The sequence below is a fragment of the Clarias gariepinus genome, chromosome 6 (assembly GCF_024256425.1).
Source record: "Clarias gariepinus isolate MV-2021 ecotype Netherlands chromosome 6, CGAR_prim_01v2, whole genome shotgun sequence".
Lineage (NCBI taxonomy): Eukaryota > Metazoa > Chordata > Actinopteri > Siluriformes > Clariidae > Clarias > Clarias gariepinus.
Genome location: NC_071105.1, coordinates 1,718,316 through 1,738,236, shown reverse-complemented (window position 1 = coordinate 1,738,236; position 19,921 = coordinate 1,718,316). Strand labels below are relative to the sequence as shown.

General features: G+C 36.5%; 2 protein-coding genes across 2 annotated transcripts; one reads left to right on the top strand and one right to left on the bottom strand.

Moving 5' to 3' along the window:
* Positions 1-321: 321 nt before the first annotated feature.
* LOC128526825 (chymotrypsin-like protease CTRL-1) lies at positions 322-2,563 on the bottom strand. The gene is made up of 7 exons (XM_053498993.1): positions 2,467-2,563; positions 2,265-2,285; positions 1,971-2,139; positions 1,617-1,885; positions 959-1,107; positions 691-866; positions 322-571 (listed from the first exon to the last, which is right to left on the bottom strand). Exons 1-7 carry the CDS (start codon positions 2,513-2,515, stop codon positions 565-567), a joined length of 840 nt encoding a protein of 279 aa, XP_053354968.1. The 5' UTR covers positions 2,516-2,563; the 3' UTR covers positions 322-564.
* Positions 2,564-12,048: 9,485 nt separating this feature from the next.
* On the top strand, positions 12,049-13,813 carry LOC128526972 (serine protease 27-like). The gene is made up of 6 exons (XM_053499209.1): positions 12,049-12,103; positions 12,297-12,317; positions 12,436-12,604; positions 12,707-12,975; positions 13,399-13,544; positions 13,640-13,813. Exons 1-6 carry the CDS (start codon positions 12,055-12,057, stop codon positions 13,811-13,813), a joined length of 828 nt encoding a protein of 275 aa, XP_053355184.1. The 5' UTR covers positions 12,049-12,054.
* Positions 13,814-19,921: the final 6,108 nt, after the last annotated feature.

Here is a 19,921-nt window from a genome sequence, read left to right as displayed (position 1 = left end):
GGGTTGGAACTGCCAGGCAGGAGGTCTAGAGGAAGACCAAAGAGGAGATTTATGGATGCAGTGAGAGAGGACATGAAGTTAGTTAGTGTAAAAGAAGAGGATGCAGAGGATAGGGTTAGATGGAGGCAGATGATTCGCTGTGGCGACCCCTGAGAGGGAGCAGCCGAAAGACAAAAAAGATTTTTAAGTGACTCTAAAAAAGTGACTATATTTTTATATTTACTTCAGCAGTATGTTTATGTTGTGTAAAATGTTTTCTACATATTTAATCCACATGAAATGATGACAAACATGGGGTTTATTTAGGTGCTTGCTGTTTAATAATGTAAGTAGATAATCAATGTGATTACATTAAAATATGTAATTTTCAGTACATACAAGATATTTATCACAATGTGCCATTACTACATCAAAGGTGATAACAATAACTATGTAAAAGAACTTTGCTAGATTTTTCCCAGTAAAAAAATACAAACTTGTACATTAAAACATATACAGATTGTGTGGCATCAATGCTTTAATTCTCGCTGATCCATAAGTACTGCAACAGGTTAACCCACTTTGTTAGAACCTGGCAAGACACAAGAACACATTTTAACAAAGATTTAGTGACTCACTATCAGTCAATGACTCAGGTCGTGAGAATATTTTGATTATATTTTTATATATCATGAGTAAATAATGTCTTACATGACAAATCCAGGTGTATTTTGTATGATGATGGTAGAAATCCAGGATTGGTACTGGGACACCAGGGTGTACACACCAGGTTTGTAGGGCAGAGCACAGTCTATACCCCAGCTGGTGATACCGGTCTGAATCCAGGCTACACCTTGCTTAATCACCAAGGGACCTCCAGAATCGCCCTTCACAATTAAAAAAATCATTTGTTTTATTTTTGTTAATAATACAACTAAGTTGTGTTATTTAGAAACTTATTCATATTTATCTGTGTTACCTGGCAGGTGTCCGTGCCTCCTTTTTGTAAATAACCAGCACAGACCATGTTTGGGGTAATGGATCCAAATCCCAGTAGCAAATTACAAACATTTGTGTCCACAGTGGGCACCATAGCCTCCTGCAGCACACCAGGAGATGACAGTTGCACTACACACACAAAACACACATAAATACTAACATTTTTAAAAGGTGTTTATTAAAACACCATTTATACCCTCATTTCAGACAGATCTCAAACATGCAGCTGCAAGGATAGTTACATAATAGACCACAGATATGTATTTACAATTATATATACATATATGATAGATATGATTCATAGAATGAAATGAAAAGCAATCATACACAGCCATTCACAAGCCTTTATCTCTGCCTAGTGCCTAGCTTTGTGAGTCAGAAGATAAAGGAATGCTTGGCAGTATGTCCTAAAATAGCTGTAATTACTTTACACTAATTGCTGTCTTTTGACAGCATCTTTACTTCTCCTGGAACATGTATATGATGATGCAAATACAGTAAAACACCTCTGTGGTAGAAATTTGCCTAATAAATATGAGTATATTCAGTTGTGTGATCCACAGACACCCCTGTGTGTGTGTGTGTGTGTGTGTGTGTGTGTGTGTGTGTGTGTGTGTGTGTGTGTGTGTGTATTTTACCTCCACTTGCAGTGTTTCCCCAGCCTGTTATCCAGCAGTTGGTGCCAGCTGAAAATGTGCTGCCTTGCCCGGCCAGACACACTGGAGTGATGTAGCTGTTGAAGGGTACTGAGGAGTTCAGAAGGAGAAGCGCAATGTCGTTGTTAAGGGTTGCACTGTTGTAGTCAGGGTGAATGACCACTTTTGTAACACCTCTTACAATTTGATTGGGATTAGAGCCGGACAGAGTCTGTTTCCCCAAATGCACAGTCAGGCCAGACATGGAAATGCTGAAAGGATAAAGAACAAAAGACACATGTTTATACTGTATATATATTATTTTTTCCCCTCTGGAAAGCTTTCAAACAAACTGACCTGTTAACACAATGTGCTGCTGTCAGAATATACTTGTCGTTTATGAGGGATCCACCACAGAAATGACCGCCGTAAGCGGGACTCTGTAAACTAACTTGCCATGGCCAGGCCCCAACTGTGGCATTCTGTCCACCCACAATACGGCTGTTAAAAGGTGCCTGACCACAAACTGAGGAAAAAGAAAGATAAAAATCAAAGATTTAAACGCCATTGTTAACTATCATCTCAATCTAGCTGAGCGGAACAAAGAAAATTTTGTGCCTGGTAGTAATTAAGTTTGAGAGAAGTACCTACCATTGAGCTGTGAAAAGGAACCTGAAATGAGAAAAAGAACATGTTTAACAAAATACAATATTCAGACTTTACACCGAAGATATGCAATTATTGATCAGTGTGCAATATTCTAAAATGAAATACAACAATATGTAACAATAAGTAAAAGGACAAACTGGATCAAGTGTTATTTTATATACTGCTGAATACTCAAATACCTTACCTTCCAAGTACAAGACCAGAACCACAATCACACACTGAAATTTCAGCATATTTGCTTTCAGGCCTGTCTTTACCGTATCTGTGAAAGTAAACAGGTGTAGTTGTCCTCTCCCAACGCTTTCTCTCTCTCTTATATCTACCCAGCACTGGTGCAACTACCAATGGTATTAGTCAAACCTGTTGCGTGACTGGAATGCTCTCGGGAAATAACCATATTACTGAACCAATTATATAATCCTGTCAAATTACATTCCAGGTCAAAAAGAAAAAAAAAGCATGAAATGCATTTTATTTTTCCAATAGTAAAGTAGTAATCAAAAGCTTGGTATGGAAAAAAACTATTTGGTCCTCAGTGAATAGCCTATCTCTGTGGTCCTAATGCCCAAAGCAGATAGTCTAGTTCAGGATGTACGTACTTCTGTAGAACTAAACAAAATTAGAACACAAACAAGTTCAGGTTTCGCTCTTCCATCACGGTTGTGTGATCAGCAAACTTGCTGATATGATTGGAACTGTGTGTCATTACACAGTTATGAGTCAGCAGTGTGAACAGCAGGGGACTGAGCACACACCCCTGCGGGCACCAGTGCTCATTGTGGTGGTGCTGGAGGTGCAGTTCCCGATCCACACTGACTGGGGCCTTTTGGTCAAAAAGTCCAGGCGACAGTTACAGAGGGAGGTGTACAGGCCCAACAGGCCATCATGTTCACGTGTGTGTTCCTCTCCCAGTTGGCTCACACACATAAGCAAATCGGAGATGAGTAAATATATCAAGTGATCCTTCCCTCAGATTTCAAACTTAAAATTTACGTTAAATGTTTCAAGATTTTAAGGCTTTTGAAATGTAGTTTAAAAATACTAGCAGTGTTGTAGTACTACACCGTACTACACCCAACATTACAGTAAGAGATTTCCTGTTAGAATGCAGGAAGTTAATTATTTTGAATATCGTAGCATTGTTTCCTGAATGATTTCTTTTGTGATGGAAGTGGAATTATAACTATAATGACATATCATATCTAGACTGTACATTCTATAATTGTTTCAATGGAACAAAGGTGAGTCCTGGGTACAGCATTCCATTCCAGTGAAGCTGTCAATTATAATAGTGATGGAAATTCCAACTCTTTTTAGAGAGTCAGTTCTTTTGGTTCATCTCAATAAAAAGAGCTGTCTCTCTTTTTCAGTGGCTCTTTACATTTTTTAGTTGCTTAAATTAGTTTATCATTAAAATAATGTAAAATGTAAATGTAAAATTATTTGTAAAATTAATTATGAATATTAAAAAAAACATACATTGTATACAATTTTTATAATTTGAATGACTTAGTATACTTAACATGAAGCAGAATGCTCTAAAAAGTAAGTTACAAAGTGCAAAAACAAAGCCATTTTTAGTTGGATCTTTGGTTTTGTACAAAAAGGTCCAAACTCTGATTGTATGTATTTTATTTATAAACTTTATAAACTATTTACAATGAAATGCATTCACATTTTACTGTGTTTCCTGCTATAACTCATTTTGGATCTTTACCAGTGTCTCGTCTGTGTCTCGTCTGTACTGTCATCACCCTCCCTCTTGTTTCTCGATCTCTGTGTTTGTAACCCCGCCCCTCCTCTCCCTCTCACTGCATACACACAAACACCACCACCACAAATCATGACATGCCAATCGTGTGTGGCTTGAAGAGAAAAAACAAAAGCAGCTCACAGGCAGGAGCTGGCTCTGGTGGTTTTCTTCAAAGAGCCATCTCTGGCATATTTTCTTTTTGATTGACACATCACTAGATTATAAAACTAAATTGTGTGATTTCCCCTCTGCTTTAGGCACCTTGCAGAGTGTTGGCCACATGGGTTTAGAATGCTGATATAAATCATATCAGTGTACTGTATGCAAATACCGATGCAAAAGTGTGCGGCCAGCTGTAAAGTTCTCAGGAACTTGACAAACACTAAAGACGTACATTCAATCTCAGGTATTGCGTTTCTACTAAATAATATGTTAATCTTTCTTAGGCGCCTATTGACAGCAAGGGACAGAGCTCAAAAGCGCGTCAAGCTCCAACTGTAAATACAATATGTATTTATTCTTAATTTTACTCTCTCTTCTTCTTTTGTATCCATAATGATTCTTCTTTGAGTTCAGTTTCTCCATTTATTATTACTATTGTTTTATTATTATTATTATTATTATTATTATTATCATCAGTAGTAATAGTATTACCTTTGCTTTTGCTATGGGCTACATGAGTAAACTCAATGTAAGTATGTTAATGTCACTGTAAATACGGACAATGTCAGGGTTAACCCCTAGAGGGCGCCTTGTGCCCTAAGACTCTTTTGTGTTTTTTTTTGTTTTAAACTTTGTTTCCCAGAATGCCTTTCAGTCAGTTGTTGAGGACACTCACCTGAACCGAGGTGACTGACTAAGTCAAGTCAAGTAGGCTTTAATGTCATTTCAACCATATACAGTTAGTACACAGTGAAACGAAACAAAACTAACTAGCTAACTACGAAGCCGAATTACTTGGCTAGCTGAGACAAGACAGATTGAAATGACAACATAAATTAACGACATACATTAACAAAAAACTAATTAGCTACCTTAGAGACCCAATTATCTGGCTATCTTGGGACTGTCTATGTTTTTATACAGAAGAGACAACATAAAGGGCACGTGCAAATGTGCAAACAAGATCGACAAAGTGACGATGCAACAAACATGATATTACAATAATCTGTGGTAATGACGTGATAAATTAATGTAGTGGGAGGAAAAACAGTAAACATTTCATTAGTAGAAGCAAGGATTGAAGTAGTTCATGCAAAATTATAAAATAATAAATATTGTGTGAAAGAGCATTTACAGGTCGGTGTGTAAAATGGTTTGGTAGTGTAGTCAGTGTCTTTGTACAGTACATGTGTTGATGAATCAGTGAAGTCTCAATGTTTTGAGGTAGTTGAGTTAATCTGAGCACGGTGGTGTAGTGGTTAGCACTGTTTCCTTGCACCTTCAGGGGGTCAGGGTTCGATTCCACGGCAGGCTTGATTCCCATCTCTACGTGCATGGAGTTTGCATGTTCTCCCTGTGCTTGGTGGGTTTTATCCGGGTACTCTGGTTTCCTCCCGCAGTCCAAAGATATGCAGGTTATGCTAATTGGTGTCCCCAAATTGTTCGTAGTGTGTGATGTGTGTGTGCCCTGCGATGGATTGGCACCTGTCCAAGGTGTACAGTACGTAGTCTAGGGGGATGTCTATAATGAGATGTGCTCTCTGTTATAGCCGAAATAATAAATTGCAATTCAAAGTAATTTGTGCAATTACACCAGGTGGCGCAAAGGGATATTTTAATTCGATACAGTTTTCAGCTTAAGGTCATAAAAAAGTCATATGTTGCATCAAATAAATAATAGTAATGTTAATTTTCACCTTCGAGTATTTTATACAAAAAACATGAAAAATCAGAACCAGAGCTATTGAGATTTACTGACCAGTAATGAACTTTAAAAATTGGTTCAATGTTGATTAGACAGACGATCAAGTTCATTAGCTAACAATTTTATTTGTACAAAGTACAAATTGTATCGGTTTATTGTTATTATTTTTATTTTTAAAATGTTACATTTAAAGACATTAAACTTTAAATGTAAAAATAACTGGAAAACAGACTTTCAGGATAGAACATTAGAATAACTCAAAAAATACACTGTAAAAATGCTGGCTTGTTTCTGTAAACACCTGGATGGATTATTTTCACCCAACAACTGGTTTATTCTTCATTCTCTGGTTTCTGGAATTGTTTAGGCATCAATGCATGTGTGTACAACTCAAAACCTCAATAAGTTATTAAAGATAGCGTCTATTTAAAAAAATTTCCCCAACAATTTCAAACATTTGAGCTCCAGGCAATGCCCATGTACATCCCTAATGTCGCCTTGAGTTGACATGAGTCCTCATCTGTTGAATTTTTGAGGACAACAGTTTTTTCAGCCCACATTTAATCAATAATATATAAAAATTTAGATTGTTTTTGTTCTAAAATTTATTTTAAAGTAAATTAAATAATAATAATAATTTAAATAGTAAAATAAATAGTTTAATGGTTTAAATAGTTAAAATAAATAGTTTTACTAACATCCTTATTTCTGTTGGTATACAATGTACTCACAATTCGACATTTTTAACTCCGAATCCAAGTTGTTTTAGTTGTGCTTTTAACAATTGACATTCTCACAAAGCAGCTTTACACAATCAAAATAATTATTTAAGTTTGTATGAAATGTAAATTTGTATAAATCAAAATGATAAGATTGCCCCAGGTGAGCAAGCCGAGAATGGCAGTGACAGTGGCAGGGAAAAACTCCCTGAGATGGCAGTAGGAACCAGACTCAACAGGGAACCCATCCTCATTTGGGTGATAACAGATAACAGGGATTGATCTGCAGTCATACTGTGTGTTATTCAATTTCATTCACGATTTTGTCATTAAAAAAGTTTTATGAAGTTAAATAAAATTGTTAGTTTCTAAGAGCTTTTTTTAAACATAGATTAGGGTGCCCTGCTTCCATGCTGTCTGATTAAGTTCTGTGGGGTCAGATGGTGATTCAATCAAAGTTAATAACTCTGGAAGATTACTGATAAATTCCTGTGTGGTAATTGATGTAAAGATACGTTTAATGCAGTAGAGCAATGCATTAAATTTGTGTCCATGTTTTCATACGATAGTCAGATTATCATTGTAAATAACTGCGACCCCTCCACCTCTACCAGTTAGCCAAGCCTGGTTTATGTAGTCTTTCAAAATTTTTGTTTGCTTGGGAAACAGACAGTCTCAATATGGTGAACCCTAAGTGATGTCTCAGGACAGAGGATGTGCAGCTAGCAGACGGTTGAATTAGCTTGTTTGTCTGCTCTCTGGCCTGGGCTCTGGGTAGTCACTTATTATCTAGGCCTGTTCTAAGACTATGAGCTATACTATAAGAAATGAGAGCAGCACCCTTCTGAGTGGAATAATTATCCCACCCTAACTGGCCATCTTTGCCTTCAAAGCTACTCCAGTTGTCTATGAAGCCCACATTAGTCGGTTTAGCGACCATAACCTAGGGTTCAGCGACCATAATTTGCTGTAGGCTATGTCATCATGTCGCATTGGGCTGGGTCCAAAGCATACTACTTTATCGGACATCACCTTTGACAATTAAAACACCTTTGTAAAGTTTTTGCTAACCTGTAAAGGCGTATATCATTAGCATGTATCATTAACTTAGAGAACCTATGCTGTCCTAAAGCCCTAAAATTACCCACTATGTCTTGTGCCCTGGCTCCCAGAATACACCTGAAGTCTGTCGCTGATGGCCATAAAGTCCTGGCTAATTTGACGTGACTCAGTATAGAGTCTCCTATATCCAGAGCTCTTTCAGGTTCTCAGAAGGTGCATCACTTAGGAGAGCAAACTTGCTGGGCATGTGAAGTGCAGAGAAGGTGTACTCCAATGGCCTAGTCTTAGCCTAAGCTTTGGCTGAACAAGTATGCCGCCTAGTTGTCACCCACTCCCCCACTGTGAGGGCTCTAATGCTAGAGTTGGGGGCTTGCTATCTCTGCCTGCGGAGCAATTTTCCGCTTTGCGAATAATCCTACTCACGCTTTTGACCATCTCTAAAGTCTGGATGTGCTCGTCTAACGCTAATATATTTTCCTTCAGAGAGCTAACTAATACACACCTATCACAAATAAAGTTATCACTAAGGATGGAGGAAAATTGTCTAAACATCCTGCTCTCCACACACTGAATGAGCTGAATATTCGCCATGATAACGTACCTGAGTCAGAGTTCTGTTGTTTAGAGATGGATTCCGCTTGTTGTCCTTAGACAAAGCACAAAAATTAGGCAAAAAAGGCCAATAGTATTAAAACATAAAAATCAGTTTCTATTATTATTATTATTATTATTATTATGAACGGAATTTAGTATAATTAAACGCTGATACAGTGTGTTTAAAAATATTCATCACAGTGCAGTGTTGTGACCAGAATTTTTGCTCAGTAACAAATGATAAACGTTTTACGTCTTAATCAATAAAATAACCATCACCATGATCTATTTTACTAACATTTAATTAAGGCACATAAATTGTTTCAATGTGCCTAGTACAAATAAAGGATTGTAAAAGGATCGCCGTCTGACTTCACACCTTTACGGAAAGAAAATATATTTCTTTATATATTATTAACTGTCAATATATTGAATGATTTAGTGTTCTGATCTAATTATATTTACAATATACGGAATAATATATTGTATTAATTTATTACAATATATAGAAAAAATACATAAGGCATTGCCGCTTTTAATATATTGAGGAATATGTTTAAATATATATCATAATGTATGTAATTTTATATTTAACAATATACTTTATAATATATTAAATTTGATTAAATATATCTACTTCTTTATAATATCATTATGCAATATGCTTATGGCTCATTTGCTTATGCATAAATTTCTTCAGAGAGACATGAGAATCATTATAGTTTTATTGAACATATAAAAAATTCTCAATTAACAGCATACAGTGATGAGCCACAACAAACACCACCTGAAACTAGTCAATGTCCATACTGACCTCTGTCCACGACAACATTAAAACCAGCAGGTTAACAATATTAAAAATGTTACAGTTTACTATTACCAGTCATTTGTAAATCGAGGCCATGCATAAAAATAAATACAGAAATGCAATAAACCTTAAACGATTACTATTTAATATGTTTCGATAATTTATGATAGTAACTATGTTTTAATAATAATAAAAGTGACTTTTAAATGTAATTATATTTTTAAATATAAACATAAAAAGATCTACAAATCATATAATTTGATCAGATTTATAATGTTTTTAATATTCCAAACCTACAGTATGACACCATTTATCTGCAAGGTGCCTAAAGCAAAGGGAAATGCACATAATTTGGTTTATATTCCATAACATCACTGAATTGGAATGCCCAACCCAGGTCTCACCTTTGTGTTACTGAAACAATTATAGCATTTATGGTCAATATACTTAATATGTAATTATAGTCATAACTCCACTCACATAACAAAAGAACACAACCAGGAATCAATGCTAAGATTTTAAAATACTTCCTGAGTTATATAAAAAAAAAAAACTTTTGCACATAATGTTGTGTTTGGTATAGTTTAGTACTCCAACCCTGCTGGTTTTTAGAAATGTAATTTTAAAAACAAACCTTGAAACATCTGCTCAGTGTTACATTTAAAATAGGGGAGGATCACTTGATGTGTCCATCCAGCTTCAACCTTGATGTGTCCACTTCAATCTCACCTTCTCTGTATTGATTTTGTTTGATTATACACCAGAACCAAACAAATGGGGGTTTTGTACTGTACTGTTCTATAACACTGTAAAATAAGTTTTAAATGGAAGAATTTTAAGACTTTTTATGAAAATGAGACCTTTGTTTTTATCTGTGTGTAAGCTCCCACCAATACCCCAGAGAAAATGGTTTTCTTGAATAGCCCCACAAATGAATCCCGAACCGGACCATCTGCTTTTGGGCACGAGGATAACAGAGCTGGGCCATTCACTGAGGGAGAATAAATAAAGGGGGGGGGTAAAGGCATTTTCCTTAGTTGCATCTTACAACGAAAGTCATCGTCCATAGAGAGCTTCTAAGATATCACAGAAATCTCATTGTTAAAAGGTATCAGTCAAAAGAAGGCTACAAAAAATTTTACAGAATTTAATTTAATGATCAGGGAGGCTGCCAAGAGGCCTACAGCAACAATAAATGAACTGCGGGAATTTCTGGTAAGTACTGGCTTTATATGACCTTATGGACTTATTGTCTGGCCACTTTTTGGCCAGAATTCCAAAAGGTATATTTGGCGCTAAACCGAGACTGCACATCCTCAGAAGATCACCATACCCACAGTGAGGTATTGTAGTTGCAGCATGATGCGTTTAGGTCTGTTTTTCTTTAACTGAAACTTGAGCCTTGGTCAAAATAGAGAGAATTATGAATAGTTACAAATACCAGCCAATGTTGGTACTAAACCTTCAGGCTTCTGCTAGAAAGCTGAAGATGAAGAGGAACTTCATCTTCTAGTATGACAATGACCCAAAGCATGCATCCAAATAAACAAAAAATGTTGGCCTAAGCAGAAAAAGATTTAAGTTTTGGAATGGCCCAGCCAGAGCCCAGACCTGAATCTGATTAAAATCTGAATCTGTGGAGTGATCTGAAGAGAGTGGTGCACAGGAGATGCCATTGCAAACGGACAGATTTGGAGAGTTTTTGCAAAAAAGAGTTGGCAAAAATTGGCAAAGTCATTGCCATGCTTTTAGACTACCCTACCAAATAAAGACTGATTACTATAATAAATAATTAACAAAATATTCGTTTAAGTGTTTGCATTTTTTAAAATGAATATAAAGCAAAGTGAGGTAATATATATATATATATATATATATATAACCTCACTAATATATATATACTGTATATTAACCCTAACCTAACCCTGCATCCACAGATGTTATTTTCTCTGAGAAATAGGGGATAAGCTAAAATGAAAAATGTATCCCATTTTCTAGAAGCGTTGTATACAAAGCATTCCTTATCTTTCTCATTTAAATGATGCAATGATATAAGACCATTAGTTGTGAATGGCTTCAGATAAGCTGATGTTGACATGTAAATGTTTCATGAATAATTTGCATGTTTGGAATTTGGGAATTTAGCTAATGAACATAGTCAAAAACAATTTGTTATAAGTTTATAACATCTAATAGATAATAAACAGATATGGTTAGGGCACACACTGTATGGTGTTGTCACTTTTTTTCTTGGAAAGTTCAGTAAGAGGTCTATCTCTTGCCACTGTCCCTAGAATTGGACCTGGAATAGTTCTGAAACATGACATCATCATACTAAGACCAGCAGTTCATAGTATGTTCAGACTATGAATGGACATAGATGCACACTAGAAGTGAATGTTTTCTCCAATAGTCTGTGCAGCTTGGTGTCAATTCTGTAATGATGTTTTCTTTTTCACAACAATAGTTTGGCAAAAAGTCCATATAAATCCATCCAATGCCGTGCAGCTCACTTAGAGATATTCACCATTCAGATGTTTCACACTCCTGTCATTCTCAGCATGACAGGTACTGCCAGCCTCTACAAAAGGTTTACTTTATCCATGATTTAAATATGATATTCCCAGAGGAAACCCATACAGGTATATTGGGACAAATCACACCTTGACCGTGATAGAGAATTACACTGTGAATCTGCAAGACCTGGCACAGGACACATATGACCTGGTTACTGCCTTAGTGATTTTCCAGTAATTTGTGATCTTTTAAACCTGGAATGTCATTTGACAGGATATATAATTGGTTCAGTAATAAGGTTATTTCCTAAAAGCATTCAAGTCACATAACAGGTTAGACCAACACCTTGAGTATTGTAGTTGCAGCAGTACTGGGTAGATATAAGGGAGACAAAGCTGAGAGGGGACAAACACCTGTTGACTACTACAGACAAAGACTGACTGAAAGCAAAAATGCTGAGATTTCAGTGTGTGTTTTTTGTTCTTGTCTTGTACTTGAAAGGTAAGGAAATTGCATTAAACAGTATAAGTGTATTTTTTTAGTATGTTATATTTAAAATAACACCTGGTGTAGTAGATTCTATGTTACATCTTGTATTTTATTATAATATATTGCACTCTGCTCAATAACAGCATATCTCTTGTGTCTGCATATTGTATTTTGTGACCTATGTTTTTTTTTTCTCTAATTTCAGGTTCCTTTTCTCAACTCAATGGTAGGTACTTCTCTCAAACTTAATCACTACAAGGCATTGAACTTCCCTTATTTCTACTCAGTAAGATTAAGATGATGGTTAACAATAAAGTATTAAATTTTTATCTCTCTTCTTTCAGTTTGTGGTCAGGCACCTTTTAACAGCCGTATTGTGGGTGGACAGAATGCCACAGCTGGGGCCTGGCCATGGCAGGTTAGTTTACAGAGCCCCGCTTACGGCGGTCATTTCTGTGGTGGATCCCTCATCAACGACAAGTATATTCTGACAGCAGCACATTGTGTTAACAGGTCAGTTAAATTTCATACCTACTTCTGGGCAACTTCACAACTTATACAAAATATACATATTAAAACATATATAAATATAAAATATTTTTTCCACCCCTTTAGCATTTCCATGTCTGGCCTGACTGTGTATTTGGGGAAACAGACACTGTCCGGCTCTAATCCCAATCAAATTGTAAGAGATGTGACAAAGGTGGTCATTCACCCTCAATTCAACAGTGCAACCCTTAACAACGACATTGCGCTTCTCCTTCTGAACTCCTCAGTACCCTTCAACAGCTACATCACTCCAGTGTGTCTGGCCGGGCAAGGCAGCACATTTTCAGCTGGCATCAACTGCTGGATCACAGGCTGGGGAAACACTGCAAGTGGAGGTAAAATACACACACACACACACACACACACACACACACACACACACACACACACACACACAGGTCTCTGTGTATCATGGAATTAACTATACCAACCATAATATATTTAGGCAAAAATATCAGGCAAATTTCAACCAAAGAGGTGTTTTATTTGCAACATCATATACATGTTTCAGGAAAAGTGGAGGTGCTCAAGGTTTGGTTTCTAATCACAGAAACAAAAGACAGCAATTAGTGTGAGGTAACTACAGCTATTTTAAAACAGCTGCCAGGCATCACTTTATCTGTTCACACACAAAGCTCTTCACTAGGCAAGACTGAAAGCTTATGTATGATTGCTCTGCAGGAACCTTTACTGTGGGTATAAACAGAGTTCTAATTTATGGTTATTTTAAAAGATGCTTGTATTTCTTTGTGTTGTAGTGCAACTGCCAGCTCCGGGTGTGCTTCAGGAGGCCATGGTGCCCATTGTCGACAAAAGTCTGTGTGATTTTCAACTGGGACCTGGATCTATTACCCCATACATGATCTGTGCTGGTAATCTACAAGGAGGCAAGGATACCTGCCAGGTACACACAGATAAAATATGAATAAATGTCTAAATAATACAATCTACTGTAGATGCATTATAAACAACTATAATGATATTTGTTTCATTGTAAAGGGCGATTCTGGAGGTCCCTTGGTGGCTAAGCTGGGTGCAGCCTGGATTCAGGCTGGTATCACCAGTTGGGGTGAGGGCTGTGCCAGCAAACCTGGTGTGTACACCCTGGTGTCCCAGTACCAGTCTTGGATATCTAGCATCATCACACAAAATCTACCTGGCTTTGTCAAGTAAGACATTATTTTCTCATGATTCATAAATAAAAATACAATCAAAATATTCTGAAGACAGAAATCATTAATTTACAGTAAAACACTAAATCTTGGTTACAATTCTTTTGCATCTTTCCAGGTACTAAAACAGGGGTGTGACGTGTGGCAGCACTGATGGATCAAGAGGAATTACATTCTTTTATTTAATTAATATTATTGATGTTACATGATCTGTATATGTTTTAATATACATGTCTGTATTTATGTTTCTTATTGAGACGAATCGAATTATTTTTACATAGCTATTGTAATTTATCTCTCTCACTCACTCATCTTCTATTCCGCTTTATCCTGTATTCAGGGTTGCGGCGACCTGAAGCCTACCTGGGGTCCAGGAGGCTTAGGGCACAAGGCAGGGTATCCTGAACAGGGTGCCAGTCCTTTACAGGGCATTATAATTTATGTTTAATATAATAATGGCTTTTTGTGATAAATAACTTGTATGTACCAAAGGTTACATATTTTAATGTAATAAATTTAATTAACTGCTTACATTTAAGCAGCAATAGCAAAATACAGCTCTTGTTTGGCAAGTCATCATTTTATGTGGATTAAATGTAGAAAACATTTTTAGATTATTACTTAATTTCATTAAAATAGTTTTTCAATTATTCTGTCTCATAAATTTTATTTATTGTTAAGTTTAAAATAAGAAGATTTATTGTTTGCTGTGTCTGCCACACCTCGATACACTTACAGTGGTGTTCAAAATAATAGCAGTGTGTTGAAAATGTGAGTAAAGCTCCATATCCATATAATAACTTTTAATTTAAATTACATAAATGCATTGAACACCCTGCACATTCTATTCTGAATCACAACATGAAGAAAAATGTGCTACATGGATTATTAGTTTAATGTTAGTGAAGAAAAACAAATATTAGTCTGTTAAAATAAATAGCAGTGTGGAGTTCGTACTTTGATTCAAAAGTTGATTAGAGATGGGAAAACATACAAAGAAGTGCAGAAAATGATAGGCTCCTCTGCTAAAATAATACCAAATCATTTTTAAGCTTTAAAATGGAGACCAAAACCAGAAAGACGTGGAGGAAAATGGAAAACTACCATTTAAATGGATTGAAGAATAACAAAATTGACTCAGAGAACATCTAAAGTTAACTGTTAGTACTACAAGAACAGCTATGTAAAGCCAAGCTATCAGCAAGAAGCCCCTGCAAAGTCCCATTGTTGAAAAAAAGACGTGTGCTGAAGAGGTTACAGTTTGCCAAAGAACACATTGACTGGCCTAAAGAGAAATGGTGCAATATTTTGTGGACTGATGTAAGCAAGATTGTTCTTTTTGGGTCTAGGCCCCGCAGACAGTTTATCAGGCCCCCACACGCTGAATTTAACTGTGAAGACAGTGAAGCATGGAGGCACAAGCATCATGATATGGGAAGGCTTCTCGTACTATGGTGTTGAGCCTATTTATCATATTTCTGGGATCATGGATCAATTTGAGTCCATCAGAATACTTAAACAAGGAGAGGAAATGCCCCTAAAATGGGTGTTTCAACAAGACAATGACCCCAGACACACCAGTAAGCAAGCAGCATCTTGGTTCCAGACCAACAAGATTGACGTTATGGAGTGACCAGCCCAATCCCCAGACCCTAATCCAATAGAAAACTTGTGGGCTGACATTAAAAATGCTGCTTCTGAGGCAAAACCAAGAAATGCAGAGGAATTGTGGCGTGTAGTACAATTGTCACAGATGTGAAGCAGTTCTCAGAAAGCAGGTTATACAACTAAATATTAGTTCAGAGATGCACAAGAAAGATTAAACTTCTAGCATTTTTGTTTAAACAGTAAATTCATCACTTTATAAAGATGAGTGATGACACTGCTATTTTTTTTAACAGGCTAATATTTGTTTTTCTTCACTTACAATAAACTAATAATCCATTTAGCACATTTTTCTTCATGTTGTAATTCAGAATAGACCGTGCAGGGAGTCCAATGCATTTATGTGATTTAAAATTAAAAGTTATTATATGGATATGCAGCTTTACCCACTTTTTTCAACACACTGATATTATTTGAAACACCACTGTACCAGTCAGGGCATTAAACTGAGAGAGACAATCATGCACAAACACACACACACACACACACACACTAATGTAATCACTCCTCTCTGACAGAATCTCTGGTTACTGGAATTTTCTTCTTTTTAAGGGACTTTAACAGGAACCTTTCTAATGCCACTTGCTTTTCCCTTCTTTTAAGGATTTGGCAAAAATCATTGCATTGTCGTTAAACAGATTTATCTCTTACACTGCTACAGGCTTTTTAACCTTTTTTCTTCACAGAGGTTGTTGTTGCAGTAGAGTTACTAAAGAACAGCCACTACACTTGGACACAAAATGTAAAAAAAATGGTTTATGCGGGCACACACACAATGTTATAGTAAACAGTGCACAAGCACATGGACGTTGACTATATGAATTATACTAAAGAATACTTTAGTGATAGAGAGATACTAAGAGAGATAGAGAGATACTAAGACCTAGCATGGGAGGTGATTACCCACAATACCACAGCGCGCGAGAGAGAAGAACCATTAGCTCAGTTGTGATCATGTGATGCTTGGCTGACAAAAAGTATACAGTCTAATGCAAAAGTTTAGGCACCCCTTAATAAATAACAGATTTTGGTAATTTTTTAATTGAAAAGACGTTAACACAGTCTCTCTTGGAAAGCGAAAAAATGCACAGTATTGTCATAAATCATAAACTTTTTATGTCATAAATTAAAAAAAGGTATAAAATAAAAACATTATTGTGGCACTGTGCAAAAGTTTGGGCACTCGACATACTGATGGGGCATTTAAAAACATTGACTGCCGCGCTATTCTGTAAGTGCGCGCCTTGCAATTTTCATCCAAGTGTTGTACTTCACAGAATTCCCACCAGGTGGCACATGGAAGAACTCTGCCAGAGCACATTATATGTATAATCATTCAAAGTCGGCAATGTATAGTATAGTCTATATGCACATGTAACTTAGTGATTGTGTGAAAACAGCTACAATAGATACTGAACAAATAGACACAGTTCTTATATATTTGTTTATTTGTTTAGAACTTTACACCAAGTTTCTTCTTTGGGTTCTGCCAAAGTCGCGTGCATTTTCGGAAGCGGAGCCACGCAGGTTTAACGTGACAGACTGATGTGAAATAAATCAAATATCTATATATAATAATATTGTTGTTGTTGTTGTAACAGTGTTTTCAAAAATACACACTACATTAAAGTAAAACGCAAACAGCGTTTAATCTCATCTCTGGAGGAAACAGTTGTGTGAGGACAGGTGAATGCAGCGAAACTTTACTCAAAATGGAAACCCGATTGCCCCCTCATGATGACTGTATTTATAGTAAAGAACTGAACAGATGTAAATCTATCAATTTATCCATAAACACACGCCTTGATCTCAGTTTCTCACTCTGTGCTGCTGCTGTCTGCTGAGCTGATTATATTGAATGAATTCTAAATATATTAAATGAAAAGTCTAAATATATTGATTGAAACATGACGTCATCGAAACACAGAGCCATCTTTAGGAAGAAGTCCGTGAGGAACTTGGTTCCTGCGATTCTGAGAAATGAAGGGATGGTCAACATGTTAGTGAGAGCGTGTACGGTCCAAAGTCCATTTCCTGCTCATTTCCCCGTCCGAGTATTTACACTAGTGTTGTATAAAGTGATGTTTGGTAGTGAGAGTGAAGAAAGTTACACTCACTAATTCGTATTCAAACCAAAAACAAAGGCAATCAAGCCAAAGAAGTTAAGAGTCCAGTTGATGTGCAAACAACAGAATTAGGCATAAGGCGAACTCGTAGCCGAAAACATTCACAGAGGGCAAATTAATTAGAGCAAGCCACAAAGAAACTGATCGTAACAGCCTACTTCACAACGAAACGCTAGGCTTAAATACAACGCAATCAATTGAAAAACCAATCGCAGCTGTGACACATTAGGGAGAAAAAAGTAATAACAGCTCGTGGTGGATTTAAACATATTCGAATGTGGAAATCTGATATTGAGTGAGGCTTACTGCACCACTTTGGGCCGTACACGCAAAAAAGTGTTGACCATCTCTTCATTTCTCAGAATCGCAGAAACCAAGTTTCTCGCTGACTCTTCTTCTTCTTCTTTAGGTTTAATGGCGGGTGGCAAACCAACTTATGGTGCATTTCCGCCACCTACTGAGTTGGAGTGTGAAACCTCAGCGAGCGGAAGGAAAATTGCTTACATATTTTATATATATATATATATATATATATATATATATATATATATATATATATATATAAATTATTAAACCTGTATCCCTCAAAAACTTTAACAAAAAATCATACACCTTTGATAGTTTCATTCTGAAATATATCTTTGACTGAGATGACATTAATTTCCAGATCTCTTAGTTTATCAACAAGCTGATTTTTTTTCATTCTATATGCTTCACAGTGTAATAATACATGCTCAACCGTTTCTGTTCTTCCACAATGACTTTAAATTCAAATTTTATTTGTCACGTACACGGTCATACACAGTACAATATGCAGTGAAATGCTTTTCCGACTACCAGTGACCTTAAAATAAAAACTTAAACATAAGAATAAATATAAATAAAAGGTAATACGGTAGAAAATAAAGTTAACTGGTAAAATATACTGTACAAGTAAAAATGAAGACATATTGCAGTAGAAGAAATATTGCAGGAAAATGAAATTAACTAGTAAAAGTAAAAATATACTGTGCTACCTAAGATAAAATATGAATAAAAATATACTGTACAAATAAGAACAAAAAAATATATAATAGAGAAATATGAAAGAAGAAAATAGAAATTTGTCTATAAGTAATGTAAAAAATGGCTGAGGTGCAAATATGCATAAAGTGACTGTCTTCTTAAAGTGTCTTATTATTAAAGTGATTTGTGCAGTGGTCCATAATGAAAGTATAAGTATATAGTGCAAAAATTGTGCATGAATGTGTCCATAGTGTCTGTAGGAGCCAATTTCTTATATGTCAGTAATTTGTATTATGTTGCTCATAATGTTATTTCTGTTTAGTAAAAGCAATATTGATATTTTTATGTATGCTTTAATAACACTATTATTTCTGATGTGTACTTTGGCGCTGTCTCTTTAACGACCACGTCATGCTGATACATTAGGTTGAATTGACACGGCCGGAGAAGTAAAGAGAAACAGTTTTCTTACCGTCTTTCTGTCTTTAAGGAAAACTTGTGTTTAAGCGTTTAAAGGAAATACAAGTTAAAGGGTTAATAACTGTATATCAAAGGACATAAGGACCATCTGGATTTTGTTTGTAATTGTTTTGTAATTTTATTAAACTCACACTTGGTTACGGATCTTGTGACGAGTAAGAAGATTTTCTTGCCGGCCGCTGTATTACAAGAGGAATATAGGATTGTGCAATAACAGTGTCCATGAATGTATGAATGCAAAAATTGTGCATGAATGTGTCCATAGTGTCCATGAATGCCCACTGTTGGATGTAAAAGAGATGATATTAGTGCTGTATTGTGTTGTGGTTGTTGAGAGACCTTATGGCCTGCGGAAAGAAGCTCCTCCTCAATCTCTCTGTATTGGTCTTCAGGAAGCGGAATCGCTTCCCAGACCGCAACAGAGAAAACAGTCCATTGTTGGGATGGCTGAGGTCCTTTACCATCTTCCTGGCCTTAGTCCAGCACCGTTTGCTGTAGATCGAGTGCAGGTCAGGGAGCTCGGTGCGGATGATTCGTTCAGCTGAACGCACCACCCTCTGTAGAGCTCGTCTGTCCTGCATGGTGCTGTTCCCGAACCAGGTTGTGATGTTTCCCGTCAGGACGCTCTCTATGGTGCAGGAGTAGAAGTTCCTTAGCACCTTGGAGGGCAGTCTAAAGTCTCTCAAGCGTCTGAGGTAGTAGAGACGCTGCCGGGCCTTTTTCACCACGGTGTTGATGTGACAGGACCATGACAGGTCCTGCGTGATGTGAACACCGAGGTATCGAAAGTTGTCCACTCTTTTAAAGCACTTTAGAACAACACACACCAACAC